Below are 15,284 nucleotides of genomic sequence, written 5' to 3'. Positions count from 1 at the left end.
TGGCTCAGTCCGCGGAATGTGCGACTCTTGATCTCGGGGTTGTGGGTTCGAGCCCCATGTTGGGTGTAGACGTGACTTAAGAAATAAAATCTTCACCAAAAAAAAAAAAAAAAGAAGAAGGAGAATAGAGGCCCAGAAGGATGAGCCCTTCTCTTCTGATTCATCATCCACGTTAAGGCTGGTCTGGTCAGAGGCCAAAGTCAAGGTGTCAAAGCAGGCTGCCAGACCGCACGTTCTGATAACCTGCCTCTGGCCTCCCGACCTCCCTGCTTATGGTCGCCACCCCCACCCCCAGCCCACTCTGCTGGCTCACCCCCTGCCCAGGCGACAACTCAAGTCACATCTGTCTCCCCTGCAGACCGCCCAACCACACGGGGCAGAGGCAGAATTCAGATCAAAGCCGGCTCATTCCTCTGAACCCCAGCCCTTTCCAGCCCCCACCAGGCTCCCCCCTTTGGGGTTACCCCCATCCTCTGAACCCTGGTTCCTTCACCCAAGAAATGAGGCCAAGAAGACCTCTTTCTTAGGGTGAGTTACGGAGGATAAAAGGGGAAGGACACTGAAGATGATTCGCAGCCATGAAATTAGCAAAGGTTTCTAAATAATGCTCAGTGCCCAGTGCCAGTACAATATTTATGGTTATTTGAAAGTATGTTTCAAAATGTGTATCAAAATATGTCGCAAACCTATAGAGACGGGGCTTAGACGCGGGGCTGTCTTGGGCTGGAGGGTTGAGGGGAAATGGGGCGTGACTGCCAATGGGTAGAGTTTCCTATGAGTGAAAAGTGTTCTCAAATCAGACTCCTGTCACGGCTGCACAACTCTGAGTATGCTAAAAATCACTGAATTGTACTCGTCAATGGGTGAATAATACGCAATCTGAATTATACCTCAATAAAGCTATTTTGAAATGCACAGATTTGTGTACAGACGTGTTTGTCTCTACATCCTTTGTGATGGAAACAAAGTTTTCGAGGCGCCTGGGTGGCTCCAGCTGGGTCGAGCTCCCAACTTCTGCTCGGGTCAGGATCCTCATGGTTCCCGGGTTCGAGCTCCACGTGAGGCCCTGTGCTGACGTCACAGAGGATCTGCTTCGGATCCTCTGTCCCCTTTCTCTCTCCACCTCCCCCACTCGTACTCTCTCTCAAAAAATAAACAATAAAACAGTCCAAAGAAAGCTTTCAACAACGGAAACATCCAGCACTGGGGTAAAATTAAAGCCCGCGTTCTCAGTGGAACTCCTGGGGTCGAAGGAATCCTGGAATCAGACCAACGGGACGGAATGCACGTCTGCTTGAGTGACCTTGAGCTGACCTTCACTGAGGCTCGCTTTTGTCACCTCTTAAATGAAGGGGATGCCTTTCTCATAAACCAGTTGTGAGGAATCTAGGACATAATGAAGATAATCCACGAAGAGTGTTCAGGACCGTCCCTGCACATTGAACACGTCCGTAAAACTCAGTGAACTGTTCGTAAGTGACCACAATGTCACATCTGTTCCTTTGCTGCTCTTAACAGTCATGTGACTGGGTCAGGTCCTGGGGACCTTCTCCTGGGCCCTTCCCTCCACTCAGACCTACAGGATGGGACAGTCGGATGTCCCCACGCCACCCAACTGTGCTCGATCCACACTCACGGGACCCCACCTGCCCCGGGACCACCTGGCATCTCCGGGTTCCTATCTCCTGGGTACCTCCCCCTGTAAGAGGCAAACCTCAGAATGGGAAGGGACGGTCCACGAGATGACCCCACAGGGTAATATGGGGAGATGGCCTGGAGGCATCTAGAGTGGTAACGTCCAGGAAACCCTGGGGCAGGGCTCTCTGCACTGTGCAGATGAGTAGCCCTGACCTAGGGCACCCACAAAGATGCTGGGGCCACCACTGCCCTATGGCCACAACCACCTAGCAGGGATCACACAGCGGGGGGGGGGGGGGGGGGGTTCTCCTGCTCTGCTGGAGGGAGGTGCCACACTGATGGCCTGGAGGACTCACTCCCTCTCTGACAGGCACCAAGCTCTGTCCATCGGACCTCTAAGGACCCACCCCTTCTCTGGCTCTCCACCCAATGAGCTTCCAGAGGGGAGTCCAAGATCCAGATCTAAGGCAAGCAGCACCCTGTATCCCTGGCCACAGTGACTGGTCCACGGTGGACACATGACCTAAGTGGATCCGATCGGAGTTCTTCTTGGGATTTCCACAGGGAAAGCTAAAACACTCTATCACATTTCAGTCTGTTGCCCCTGGAGCACCTGGCACCCATCCTGGGGCCAAAAGGAAAATGCTCCAGGCTGCAACACCAAGAAATCGGAATAAAAAAATTGAGTCTGGGAAACTGGGTCCCGGCCATGAGTTTGTGTCCAGATCAGACCTTGCCTGAAGCTGCCGCTGCACCGTGTGGTTACAAGGGCCTAAAAAAATCCCACTCTTAAATTCAAGTTGGGTTTTCTACTACTATACCCAAGAGAATCCTAAGTGATCCATGGCAGAGCTGTCCAAATATGCAGCCAAGAGGATTGTTTGGCCCTCCTGCTGCTGGGTTCAAAAGTCAAGGACAGAGGATATGGACAAAGGGTCTGCCCTGTCCCTCCTCTCTGGGGCCCCAGGCCCCACTGGCTGGAAACGTTTGCCCCACACACCCTCCACGCACACACAGACCTCCCACACAGCACTGGATGGACTTTTATTTTAAAGTCAAAGGCACAGCCTGGATGGGCTGAGGCAGTGACTGCAGATGCCCAGCCCAGACCCTCAAGGCCCTGCCCCCAGCCAGGGGCAGCTGTGCCAAGGGGGGTGGGGAGTGGGGGGGTGAGAAGGGGCCTCCCCTTCTAGGGGTTGCCTACCTCCTAACTTAGCCCCAATAGGGGAGAAGCGGGTGACATAAAGTGAGGCAGAAATGCTTCAGGGGTCCCCCAGGACCTCTCCCTGAACCCCCCTCCCCAACACAGGTCTTTGGTGGACATGATTGCACAGACAGTCCATAAAGTGACAGCGAGAGGGGCGCCCCCTCCCAAGAGCAGGGCCTCAGGGGAGGGCAGGGGAGAGGTCCCAGTTTCTCCCTGCAGCAGGCAGGCAACTCAGTGCGTAGAAATGCGGGAGGAGCCCTTCCCTGCAGGAACAGCCCCCTGGGGGAGAAGTGACTTCAGCCAGATGAGGCGCTGTCTTGGCAGAGGCCCCTCCCTCCCTGCATCTCGAACTCTATCTGGTAAGACATAAAAAATTCTCTGCTTATAAAAATACTTCTGCTCTGTCTGGGAGTGGGGTGGGGGTGGGGGGGGAAGGGGAGGGAAAGGCAATCCCTGGGGATGGGGCGGAGCCGATACCGGAGGCTCCCAGGTCACAGCCCCTGTGGGGGAAGGGAGGTTACGGGGTGGGGGGGGGGGGTGGGGCTAGGAGGGGGGCAGGGGGCCGTTGGCTCGTCTGGGGGCTCCTTTGGCGGCGGGGGCCCTGCCCGGGGCGGCGGGCGCGGGGGAGACGCGGCGGGAGGTGGCGGCGCTCCGTAGCTTCTGTTTCCGCCGCTTGGCCAGGGGCGCGTTCTCCACGCTCTTCAGGAAGAAGCCCTCGCGTTTGCCCCGGTTGAAGGCCTGGCAGAAAGGCGGGTGAGTCCCCCATCCCCCACCACCTGCCGGGCCCCTCGGGGCCCCCAACCCAGCCCCTCCCTCCCATCCCACCGGATCAAGGCCATCAGGTGGCCGGCCCGCAGCCTCTCCCAAAGGTCAAGGCGCCGACCACCGGGGGAGGGAGGTCAGTACTCGGTGCACCTCACCTCTCCGGGCTCGGAGGCCCCGCCTCTCCAGGCCCCGCCCGCCCACCGCCCGCAGGCCCCACCCCTCACCATGAAGGTGGCGTTGAGCCCCGAGCGCACAGCCGGACCCGAGGATTCCAGCACGTCGGGCGTCCGGAGTGGGGGCGAGGAGCGCGCGCTCCCGTCCTGCAGCCACGTGCTACCCCGCAGCCCCTCGAGCTTCAACCGCTTGGCGGGGTCCACCGTCAGGAGCCCTGGAGGCAGGGAAGTGTTGAGGAGGGGCCGAGTGTGTGTGTGTGTGTGTGTGTGTGTGTGTGTGGAGGCTGCGCCCCAGAGACCTCCCAAGAGCCCCACTCTCCTCCCGGCCCAGTTCCCCAGACCAAACACTTAACCCATCGAGACCCCACGGCCGCCGCCTCCCCAGCCATGATCTGTGACCCTGCCCCCACCCCCACCGGCGGCTCCGCACCTCGGACCAGCTCCTTAGCTTCTTCAGACACGCCCTGCCAGGCCTCCCCGTCAAGGGAGAAGCGCCCCTCGCGGATCTTGCACATGATCTCTGCCGCCTGGCTCTGCCCGCCCTGGCCTGAAGCCCCCTGGAAGGGGACCTGCCCCGACAGCATCATGTACTGGGGAGGTGGAGGGAAAAGTGAGACCGGTCCGGGCTGCAGGGCCGAGACAGGCCAGGAGGCCGACTCAGCCCACCCACCCGCAGAACCATTCACCCTCTCCATGAGGGTAACTCCTGAGGATGAACCCTGACCTCCAACCCCTAATACTTGGGATGCCCTGACCTCAGCACCGGAGCAACCCTGCCTCTGTATGAGGAGGCCCTCTAAACCCAGCCTCGGAGCAAACGCTGCCACCCCCACCATGACGACCCCTGTCCTCCGCCTCGGGGGCGTCCCTGTTGGCCCGCCTCGAGAAGCCCTCGGACCCCAGGCTCGGGGCACCCTGAACCCTCCTGGGGACGCCGTCTCATACCAGAATGACGCCGAGGCTCCAGAGGTCGCAGGACTCATCGTAACCCTGCTGCGCCAACAGCTCGGGGGCTGCGTACTGCAGCGTGAAGCAGGGCGTCTGCATGGGCCCTGCGGGGCTCTGTGGACGCAGCCGCGCGAACCCAAAGTCGATGATCTTCACCGGGGCTCCGGGCGTGTCGTCGGCGTACAGGATGTTCTGTGAGGGCGGCGGGGCGGCCTGTTAGGGACTAGCCCTCCGCGCCTCGGCCCTCCCCGGCTCCCCCAGCCCCGCGCCCACCTCCGGCTTGAGGTCGCGGTGCACCACGCCGGCCTCCTCGTGCATGAAGCTCACGGCCGACACGAGGCTGCGCAGGATCTGGCTCGCTTCGGACTCGCTGAAGTGCCTCTTCTTGCGAATGTGCTCCAGCAGCTCCCCGCCCCGCAGCAGCTCCAGAACCAGGTACGTGTGCAGCTGCGGGGCGGGGAGCGGCGGGCCGGGCCTAGGTCACCATCCGGTCCCGCTGGGAACCTTCAGTCTCCGGCCAGGCCCCACCCACTGGCCGGGCCCCGCCCCTAGCCTCAGGCCCCGCCCCTATTCGAGCGAGGAACTACCATCACCCCCAAAACAACCCGTAGGCCCCAAGTCAGCCCCCCGGGCCTCCGCCCCTTTGCCACCTTAAATCCTAGCCCCCTCCACGTCGGCCTCAAATTCAGTTCCCTTGGCCATCCTCAGCTCCGCCTTCCGACCCTCCGATCTTCCTCCGGCCCTACTACCCTCTGATACCACCTCCCTGGCCTGCCGTACCCCTCAAGGCCCCCGCACCCAGTCCTCAGACTCCTCCTCCTGCCCTCCCCGCCCGCCACCCCCCACCCCCACCCCGTCTCCCGCCCTCCAAGGGCAGTCTCCTGGGTCCCTGCGTTGCGCCCCAGCCCAAGAAAGCGTCACCTGGTCGTGATGCACATCATGCAATTTCACCACATTGGGGTGCGACTGGCAAAGCCGCAGGGCCGCCACTTCTCGCTGCGTGTTCGCCTCCAGCCTGGGGGCGAGGCAGGCGGGGTCAGTTCAGGCCGACCTCCGGCCCCGCCCTCCCGGCCCCGTCTTTGCAGGCCCCGCCCACCCCAGGCCCGCCCACCTGCGGCTGAGGATCTTGACCGCGAACTCCTGGCCGCTCTGGCGCTGGCGGCAGCGGCGACACACGGAGAAGCTGCCTTGGCCCAGTGCGGGCTCCCGCAGGTCCAGCTCGTACTGCTGGAAGAAGGGCGAGTCCTGGCGGCGAAGGAGGCGCGTCAGAGGTCGCACCCGGGAGCCTTGCGGCCACGTTCACATGCCACCTCGGAGAGGCTCCAAACCTCACCGTGGGCACACCTGGTGAAGCCAGGTCTGGAGTCCCTGAGCCCAGACTCCCCAGAATCAACTCCCCCCCCCCCCCCCCCGGCCCAACCCACCTGCATCATGGCGCTCCTGGCCACCGCTGCCCGGCCGGGCCGGTCTCCAGCGCCAGATGCTTCCAGCACATCTGTCATCACCGCGTTGTTATGGTCAAACAGGATGGAGGGCGCCACGAAGGAGTATCCCTGCAGGGGTGGGGTTTGTGTCAGAGGCTGGTGGGTATCGGGGCTGGAGGCACAAATGGAGTCCTAGGAAGACCCAGCCTGGGTGAGGGGCAGGGCAGGCAGAGGCAAGACCCTGGACCATAGTAGGTAGTGGAGGACGTTCCTTTGGCATCCCTGGTGCACATAGGATGTGTTGACATGTTATTCCAGCTCGTTCTATGATCACATGGGTCCGCATCCCGCAGGAATCTGAAACTCCGCCCTCCCCATCACAGAGACCGCCAAGTGCTAAGCGCCAAGGCCATCATCTGGCACAATGTAGTGACCCAGACAACGACGGACCCAACGCATAAAAGGAGCATGGCCTGGCATCACACACACTTAGCTTATGAGAATTCAAACCTACCCACTGAATACAAAAAAGTCATTATTCCTTCATCTCAAACCAAACATTGCCCCCCCCCTCCAAGGGGAGGGGCCACTGAGGAAATACAAAGAGGCAATTCAAGGGTTTCTTAAGGGTCATTTTGATGATGTATTGTTGTCTGCTAAACACACAGCCCCACTGTGCACGAGAATGCAGGCTCTAGGCTTTTCTGTTTGGTTCATTGATCAGTCCCCGGGTGCCCGGATCAGTGCCTGGCACATTGTAGGCACTCAATACATATTTTTGAATCGTGAAATGGATGAATGAAAGTAACCGCTGATTCACCAGAAAGAACTGTCTCACGAGAACCTTGAGACAACGGATGGATGGTTCTAGCAAAGCCATCACTTGGGAGAGGGCTCACAGAGGGGACTGATCCACCTACGGTTCACATTGGCCTATTCTTCCTTCATATTTACGGACCGTGTCCTACAGGCCAGGCCCCCACACTGGGCAAAGGGACACAGACATTAAACACAGTCAGTCCCTGCCTTCTGGGAGTTTCCAGACCAGGGGAAGCGGTCTCAGGAAGGCAGTTAGGATACAACCTGACACACTGCTCAGAGGAGGTGCCAGCTACAGAGAACCGATGCACAAGGAAAGGGCAGCCCAGGACTAGGGGAGTGGGGAAGAATTCACACAGGAGCAGCACAGCTTTAAACAGGAGTGGGAGGCTTGGAAGACGACTAGGAGCCTGCCAGGTGGACAACGGTGGGGAAGGTACTCCAGGTGGAGGGAACTGCATGTGCAAAGGCACAGAGGCGTGTTTGTCATAGGTGCTGGAGCACCAAGTGGGACCACAGTGAGCACTGAGGCTAGAGCGCTGAGCAAGAATGACGTCATACGGGGCCTTGAATGCCGAGCAAGGAAGTCTGGACTTGTCCAACAGGCCTCAGCTTCTAAACTTGAGTGGAGGGGACCTGTGCTTCCACAAATGTGATACGGTTTGCCAAAGGAACATGCAAAGCCACAGTATAAACATGGAATCTCTTTCTAGTTGTCTACTTAAGCAACTGAATAGTTAAAACGATGCTTTTAGAGAACAGTGAAGAGATGTATGGAGTAGGCGGGAAGTTAACGTGAAGTTTCAAGATACACCACGAGATTCAAAGACGTGTCCCGCCACGGCAGTCCGTAGGACTGACGACTCCGGGTACCCCACCAGTGGAGAGGGTCTGGGGGAGACGCTGAGTCCTGATCAGAACACAGGGTCATGAGTCAGCCAGGGCCAAGGCTGGCAGCGAGGTCCTGTCTCCGTGACACCTGTGGTTCTGTGAGCTCTCACCTGGAAGATTCGAGGATCCCCAGGCGGGGGGCTGCCAGGGGGTGAGTAAACAGGCTCCAGCCGCGTAAATTCCTCTGCAAAGTTGCCCACATCCAGCTCCGAGCGGATCTGGGGCCGGAATGGGGCTGGGATTTCCCTGGCAGCCAACGCAGCCCAATCCAGACCCTGGAGAAAAGGAATAAGAGATCGGGGGGTCAAGGGTAGGAAGTGAAAACCCCGGTCCCCTCCAGGCCACCTTCCCTGGGCAGCTCCTCAGTGAGACAAGGGGCTATCTGGCATTTGGGTGGAAAGTTGTTCTTCCTGCCTCCCCTGCTTGTGTTTCTCTCCCTCTGATAACAGAATCCCGATTTCCCTCACAGAATCGCCCCTCCACCACACTTAGTCAATTCTGGGACTTTCAACAGCATTGACATGCAAAACAAATCTCTTTCTCCAACTGGGCTTGAATGGGGAGCATGTGGGCCTGGAACTGCCGGGGGGGGGGGGGGGGGGGGGGGGGGGGGGGGGGGGGGGGGGGGGGGGGGGGGAGGACCCCCTTCAGGGTCTAATGATGAACAGAAAAGCCAAGACACAAAGAAAGAAATTCTTAATGACACAAATCCAGCACCTGGATGCAGCCTTGCCTGAAGTCAGCCCACTTTTCCTTGGGACTTTTCACTTACGGGAGCTAAAACATACCTTTTTATGTTTAAGCTAGGGTGGCAGAGCCCGCTCATTGCCTGCCCAGCCATCCATCGTCCCGGTCTTCCTTAGTACCACAGCCCCAACTTTACTCCAGGAAGCAATGGGCACAACTAACGTATTGCAGAAAACTTTGGGGCACTTGGGGGTGACCCATAACTCGTAAGCAGTAATTGCGAGGTAGGAATCCAGAGAGAGATCCTCAAGAGGAGGGTGACTAGTTGGCACGTGCCATTTTGCCCTTCTCCTCCTTTGTCCTCTTGATTCCTGCCTAGATAACGGGCTAGATGGCAAGAGCTCTGGCAGCCACTTTGGCCCACGAGGCAGCCCTGGGCATGGAGGCTAAGAATGAAGGAGCATTACAAAAAGAAGAAAGGAGCTTGTATTCACAAAACACCACAGCAGCCCTGTGGTAAAGCCAACCTTTATATATTAATTAATTAATTAACGTCTATCTCATCTAGATTGTTCACCCCAATCTTCGTTCTTAGCAGCCAAACTCTACTCCAGGGATATCCCCATTTTGGGTTCGACTTTTTTGTCACTCACAGCCAAGAGGCCTGATTTGGGCTTGAAGGCCGCGGGGCTGGCCACCAGGATCTCAGCATTGCTCTCATCAAAGAATCTCTTTTTTTTTTTTTTTTCATGTTTATTCATTTTTGAGAGACAGAGCACGAGTGGGGGACCGGCAGAGAGAGAGGGAGACACAGCATCGGAAGCAGGCTCCAGGCTCTGAGCTGTCAGCACACAGCCCGACACGGGGCTCGAACCCATGAACCGTGAGATCATGATCTGAGCCAAAGTCAGACGCCCAACCGACCGAGCCACCCAGGCGCCCCACCAAAGAGGCTGTCTTGAGAGAAGGGGGTCTGAGGGGACCACCACCCCTTCTGAGCCCCAGGCCTCGAAGACCTTAGCACCTCTCCAGTATGATTACTGGTCAACCCACTCCCAGCACCGGGGCATGTACTCAGGGTGGGCTTGAGGAATTCACTTAAGGAAACTGACGGTCGTCAGCCACTTCCCCCGCGAAGGGACATCTTCACCACGGAGACTTGGATTCCTGTCTAAGAAAGCGTCTCCAAGGAACCTTCCAGGCAGGTAATTGGTGAGACGATTTAAGAGGATCGCACTCACAGCAAGGATAACTGAGTGCCTGGCCCACGTAAGTGCCCATAAATGGGGACTTCTGTTACAATGTCAGACAAGTAGCAAATCTGATTCCCCGCCCGTAAACAGAACACAGCAGTTAAGAGCATGGGCTGCCAATCACCCAGACCCGGGTTTGGATCTGAGCTCCATCACCCCCGGCTGGGTGATCTCGGGCAAATTACTTAACCTCTCTGAGCCTCGGTTTCCTCATCTGTGAAGATGGGGATGATCAGAATGGTTCTGAAGGTTACATGACATAATGCAAAGAGCCAACACACGGCCGGTGATCACCGCTTCAGGGTCCTGCTGGGCAACGATGCCGGCCATGCACCGCGCCCGAGCCAGCAAGGTCTCGCAAGGAAACACGATTCACTCTGCACTGCACTCTAACCTGTGTGTGCTCTTACCAGGTGAACAAAACCCAAGCGACTGACCGACTGTCCCTCTGAATTACAGGCACACAGATTGTACAGGAGCAAAGAACAGAACGCCTGGGAGGATGCTGAGAGCCGAAAGAGTGACTCTTAGTTCTGCTTCGGGCCGACAGGAGACCTGCGACCTGTTCCCAGCGCGAACCCATTTCCCGTGCGGTCTGGAGCGGGTCACCTCCCTTCTCTGAACCTGGCTGATGACGAATCCATGCTCAAGCCCCTGCCAGCCCTGCCCGTCAATGAGCCCAACATTCCTTCCCCCAGGAACCCGACCCATCCTCCAAGTTTCACTAGAGATGGAGACGACAAACCCACTTTCTTTTTCTGGAGGCTTCTTTTTTTTTAGAGAGAGAGAGAGCATGCGAGTGGGGGAGAGGGGCAGAGGGGAGAAAGAGAGAGAGAGAGAGAGAGAGAGACGATCTTAAGCAGGCTCCACGCTCAGCACAGAGCCCGACGTGGGGCTCCATCCCACGACCCTGGGGTCATGACCAAGGCCAAAATCAAGTCAGACGCTCAACCAACGGAGCCACCCAGGGGCCCCTGGAGGTTTTTCTAAATCAAGTGAAATCAGCTAGTCTCAGACCATCCCCCAACACAGGGCAGCAGCCTGGTCTGGGTGTGTGCAGGGAGGTGTGCGGGAGGGTCAGGAGCCTCACCTGGAAGAAGGGGTGGTTCTTGACTTCCTGCGCCCCCTGGGGCCCCGCGCCCAGCCGCTTCTTGGGGTCTTTGCAAAGTAGCCGCTGCAGCAGGTCCTGTGCCACGGGCCCGATCCGGGGGGGGAAGGGAGGGGAGCACTTCAGGATCCGTCTGGGAGGATTGGGGGGGCGTCAGGGGCAGCGAGCCCCCTCCCCAACCCTGCCCAGGCCCCTCAGCCACCCTCCTCGCCCAGCCCCGCTCACCGGGACACCTCCGCCTGCGTGTTCCTCTCGCCCTCCAGGGTGAAGGGCGAGGCCCCCGTCAGCAGCTCGAAGAGCAGGATACCCAGGCTCCACCAGTCCACAGCCTGCCAGGGCAGAGCCGGGGTCAGGGCCACCCCCGCCTCGCCCCGCCCCCGCTCCCCACCCGCTCCCCCTGCCAACCCACCTTGCCGTGCCCCGACTTGCTGCGGATAATCTCGGGGGCCATGTACTCGATGGTGCCACAGAAGGAGAAGGTTCGTTCTTTCTGGGAGGGCAAGAGGACCCGTTGGGACACCCAGCAGTCCCCGAGGCTCAGAGTAGGACTCGCTGGACTTGTGAGGGTCGGAACAGAGGGAGCCTCCTGAAGGCAGGACCCGGATCTGTCTGCCTCTGCGCCGCGAGAAACGCGGAGCCGGGTGCGGAGCAGGAGGAGACAGGAAGGAGAAGGCTCGAGTGGGGGTGCGGTAGGCAGGGACGTGGCCCTGCGCTCACCTCCTCCGTCAGGAACTCCTTGCTGAGCCCAAAGTCTGTGAGGACGATGTGGCCCTCGGAGTCAAGCAGCACGTTCTCCAGCTTCAGGTCTCGGTAGATGATACCCAGCTGGTGGGAGCAAGAGGGACGCTGAGGCTTCCTCCCCGACGCCCCCCCCCCCCGCCCCCCGCTTCTACGGCTCGTGTCCGGGGCCGAGCACCAAGACCCAGCTCGGGGATCAGGGCAACCCCCTAGAGAAGGGGTGTCCGGTGCCGGAGTGAGCCCAGGGACCGGGCCGTGGGATGGGAAAGGCCACTTAAGACGCCAAAGCGAGGAACGGGGACGGCGCAGGGATGCCCCACGGAAACAGGTCCCAGAGGGAGGAAAGCCTTGGGAGCCAAGGCCTGAGGTCCCCATTTGAGGAAGTTCTGCAAGCGTGGCCCCGGGAGGTGGCCCCGGGTTCCCCGTCAGAGGAAAGCCCTTTTCAGGAGGTGCCGGAGGAAGGGACCCCCCTCCCCAGGCAGCGCTACAGCCTTCCTTCCAGGAGGCCTGCGCGAAAGGCGCTCCAGTCCCCCCCAGGAAGCCCCAGACACAGCGACTCAAGGCTGCCACGGGGGTGCCACGTTCGGCAGCAGCCGGGCGGCCAGGCCCTCACCCACCTTGTGCAGGTGCTCTAGGGCCAGCACGATCTCGCCCCCGTACACGCGCACCTCGGCCTCTTTAAAGTGCTGGCGCTGGTACAGGTGGGTGAACATCTCGCCTCCGTTCACATAGTCTGGGGGGAAGGGGAGTGTGGAATGGACGTCGGGAAGCAGCCCTGATCGCGCGGCCCAACCCGCCTCGGTGGTGGCCTCCAAGGCGGGCAGGTGCCCGCCCTTACCCAGGATGAGGTGCAGCTTGGCGTCCGTCTGGAAGGCGTAGTGCAGCGTAACCAGGAAGGGCGCCTGGCGCACCAGTTCCAGCACCGAGCGCTCGGTGCGCGTGTGCTCCTGGGTCTTGGCGCGCTGCACCAGCGCCGCCTTGCGCAGCACCTTCATAGCATACAGCTTGCCTGCGTCGTGCCCGACGGCTTTGCGCACCAGGAACACCTTCCCGTAGGCTGTGGGAGCAGTGAGCGAGCGGAGGGTAGACCATGAGCAGAAGGGTGGTGCGGACTGGTGGGGGCGGGGGGGGGGGGGTGACGCCAACCCAGGAGGGTGTGCAAACTGGGGGAAGGAGCCGGAGTGAGAGGCCAGCGTGCAAAAAGCTGACAGAGCCTTCTGAGGAAAGGGTGTACGCGGCCCAGGAGGGTGCTCCACAAAACCAGGGAGAGGTGCAAACCAGGCTGGAAGGCAGGCAGCTCCAGGAGGCCTGCGGGGCAAAGTGGGGGCAGGACATGTGCAAACCCGTAGATCAGACAGAGACGCCAGGGGGTGCAAGGCAGAGCGGACAGGGGAGGGATGTGCAAACCCAGGCCGGGGCGCGTGCAAAGCTGGGAGCGAGCAAAGCAGGAGACCGGGCTGCCACATCGCCTGGGGCGGGGAGGAGGTGTGCAAATCACTTGGGAGGGCTGCAAGTCCTGGAGGGTGCCGGCGAACCCCGGGAGGACCTTGCAGGGAGGGGCGGTGTCGATGTGGAGCGCCCCAGGAGCAGGCACGTCCCTGGGAGGGGGCATGCAAACCCTGGCGGGGCGGGGCGGGGCAGGCAAGGCGGGCTGTGCCGGGAAAGGGTGGGGGGCACTGCCGGAGGCCTGGCCGGGGCCCAGGCCCGGGCGGGTGCGCGCGCGCGAGGCTCAGGGCGCCAGGCCCGGGACACCTGCCCCGTGGGGGTCCTCACCTCCCGTGCCCAGCACCTTGAGCAGCTCGAAGTTCTCGACGCTCACCTTCTCCTCGTGCCCGGTCAGGTTGGCTGCGGGCGCAGCAGGCGAATGAGCGCGGCCAGTGCAGGACCCCTCCCCGGCGCAGCCCCGGCGGCCCTCCCCCGGGGCCCCGCACCACCGGCCCCTCCGCGGCCACCCCTGCCCCACCTTCGGTGATCCGCAGCTCCACGGCGCAGCCCTCGTCCTCGTCCTCGTCCCCCATGGCGTGCGGGTGGCCGGGGCCCGCGCGCGGCTCTGCTCCGGGCGGCGCCGGTTACATGGCGGCTCCGGCCGGGGCGGGCGCTTCCTGGTGCCGCCTCCGGGGCCGAGGCGGGCGCCGGCGCCGCCTCCCGCTCCCCGCCCCGCGCGGCCTGAGTCAGGCGGCTGGAACGTGACAGCGCCGGGCTGCGGGAGGGCGGGCGGACGGGGGCGGCCCGGCTCCCTCGGGCGCGCGGGGCGGGCGGCCGTGCCGTGCGCTCTGGGACCCCGGGCGACCCTCTGGGGACCCGGGAGCAGCGGGAGCCAGGCCCGGGGGGCCTGGGGAGAACCCGGAGCCTCTACCGGGTGGACACTCCGCCCGGGTGCCTGCTGGAGCCGGTGGTGATGAGGCACCGGAGCCCGTGCCCCAAGGAGGGGGGCACACTGGTGCTTCTGAGCCCTCCCCTCCAGGGAGCCAGCCCCCCGGGCAACCGGGCATCTGCCCGCTTCCTAGCCACCAGCGAAAGGGAGGGGTCGCCGAAAAAACCATCATCCGCTCACTCCTTGGCTCGCCTCGCGCGGGTGCTGCCCGCACAGCCTCGGCCCAGCACCTCTGGCACAGTGTGGACTTGCCTTTGCAAGGGGAGGGCCTGGGGCTCAGACACCCTGAGGGCCCTGTCCCCGGGGCAGCGGCTACCCAGGGAGCGCCTGCAGGGGGCGCTGAAAGGCCGCTGGGGTCAAGCCCGACCCTGGAGGGGGCGGGGAGTGGAGCGGGGTGACTGATTTTGACCCCATCCGTTCAGAGCCGACCTGTGAAAGCACCTCAGTCCCCAGCCACCCTTCGCAGCCCAGCCAGGGCCCCCGGCTGGCCTGTCCTCCAGAGCCCCCCTGACAACCGATAGGAGCCACCAACAGGGTGGGACGGATGGCCATCAGAGCTCCCATCCTGAGGCCTGTGGGAGGGGGCTTTCAGCTCCTCTGCCCAGCTGGAGACCAGGGTGTCCACACCCACCCCACCGGACTCTGAAGCTTGGGCTGAGTGGAGGGCATGGCCATCAGTTACCCCCAAGAGGGGGCTGTGGAAACCCCAGGAGTCAGACTGCTGCAGACCATCCCGGGGAGGCCAGCCTGGCCATCCCTCCCGGCTTTGCCCACCCCCACATTCAGGCTGCCTCACCTTGGGCGGGCAGCCCCACCCTACCCTGGGCGGCCCCAGGTGCCTTGACTCACGTCCTGCCATCTAGCCTAATTGCCCCTTTCCTGGGGCGTCATTCTGGAAGCGCTGGTCAGAGACCCCACGTCCTTCCCCCCTCCTTCCCCCCCCCCCCCCCCCCCCCCCCCCCGCCTTGTGTCCCTCCGTGAAAGCCTGAGGCACTAGGGGACATCCCGCTGGGCTGAGAACTCACTAGGGAGGAGAGCAATTCTACGGGGTGGGGAGAGGATGAGGAGAGGAAGGAGAGGAAGAGATGAAAAGGAGACAAGTTTGGGAAGGAAGGGAAGGAGCCTCTGGGGCTTCATGGGAGCCCAGAGCCCATCTCCTAGGCAAAGGCTTAGCTCGGACTCAGGCCCCATGCACCGCCGGCTACTCAGAACCCCCGCCCCCCCCCCCGGGACATCCCCGGGACATCCCGTCCCCCCCC

The 15,284-nt window shown here is 61.4% G+C and overlaps 1 protein-coding gene across 3 annotated transcripts; it reads right to left on the bottom strand.

The window, feature by feature from the left end:
• Nucleotides 1–2,663: 2,663 nt before the first annotated feature.
• On the bottom strand, nucleotides 2,664–13,768 carry RPS6KA4 (ribosomal protein S6 kinase A4). Of its 3 annotated transcripts, none has more exons than XM_023239999.2 (17): nucleotides 13,615–13,768; nucleotides 13,425–13,496; nucleotides 12,490–12,708; nucleotides 12,269–12,384; nucleotides 11,631–11,738; nucleotides 11,323–11,403; nucleotides 11,139–11,242; nucleotides 10,896–11,046; nucleotides 7,976–8,140; nucleotides 6,156–6,284; nucleotides 5,843–5,976; nucleotides 5,653–5,746; nucleotides 5,005–5,178; nucleotides 4,729–4,923; nucleotides 4,214–4,373; nucleotides 3,835–3,998; nucleotides 2,664–3,583 (listed from the first exon to the last, which is right to left on the bottom strand). In XM_023239999.2, the coding sequence occupies exons 1-17, from the start codon at nucleotides 13,667–13,669 to the stop codon at nucleotides 3,389–3,391; spliced, it is 2,316 nt and encodes a 771-aa protein (XP_023095767.1). In that variant the 5' UTR covers nucleotides 13,670–13,768; the 3' UTR covers nucleotides 2,664–3,388. The 3 variants fall into 3 exon arrangements, with proteins under 3 accessions (XP_023095767.1, XP_044895435.1, XP_044895434.1); XM_045039500.1 differs by having other exon boundaries at nucleotides 13,471–13,496; nucleotides 13,615–13,720; XM_045039499.1 differs by lacking the exon at nucleotides 13,425–13,496 and having other exon boundaries at nucleotides 13,615–13,759.
• Nucleotides 13,769–15,284: the final 1,516 nt, after the last annotated feature.

The sequence above is a fragment of the Felis catus genome, chromosome D1, assembly GCF_018350175.1.
Source record: "Felis catus isolate Fca126 chromosome D1, F.catus_Fca126_mat1.0, whole genome shotgun sequence".
NCBI lineage: Eukaryota > Metazoa > Chordata > Mammalia > Carnivora > Felidae > Felis > Felis catus.
The sequence above is the reverse complement of the archived record's forward strand: the minus strand, read 5'-3'. Positions and strand labels throughout refer to the sequence as shown.

What these genes read in the sequence shown, in the direction of transcription:
- RPS6KA4 (XM_023239999.2), bottom strand. Translation starts at nt 13,669, where the DNA reads ATGGGGGACGAGGACGAGGACGAGGGCTGCGCCGTGGAGCTGCGGATC. An exon ending in CAAGCTGCACCTCATCCTGG is followed by an intron (nt 12,385 to 12,489) that starts GTAAGGGCGGGC and finishes CCTTCCCCCCAG; the next exon opens with ACTATGTGAACGGAGGCGAG. An exon ending in GGCTCAACGCCACCTTCATG is followed by an intron (nt 3,584 to 3,834) that starts GTGAGGGGTGGG and finishes CCTTTCTGCCAG; the next exon opens with GCCTTCAACCGGGGCAAACG.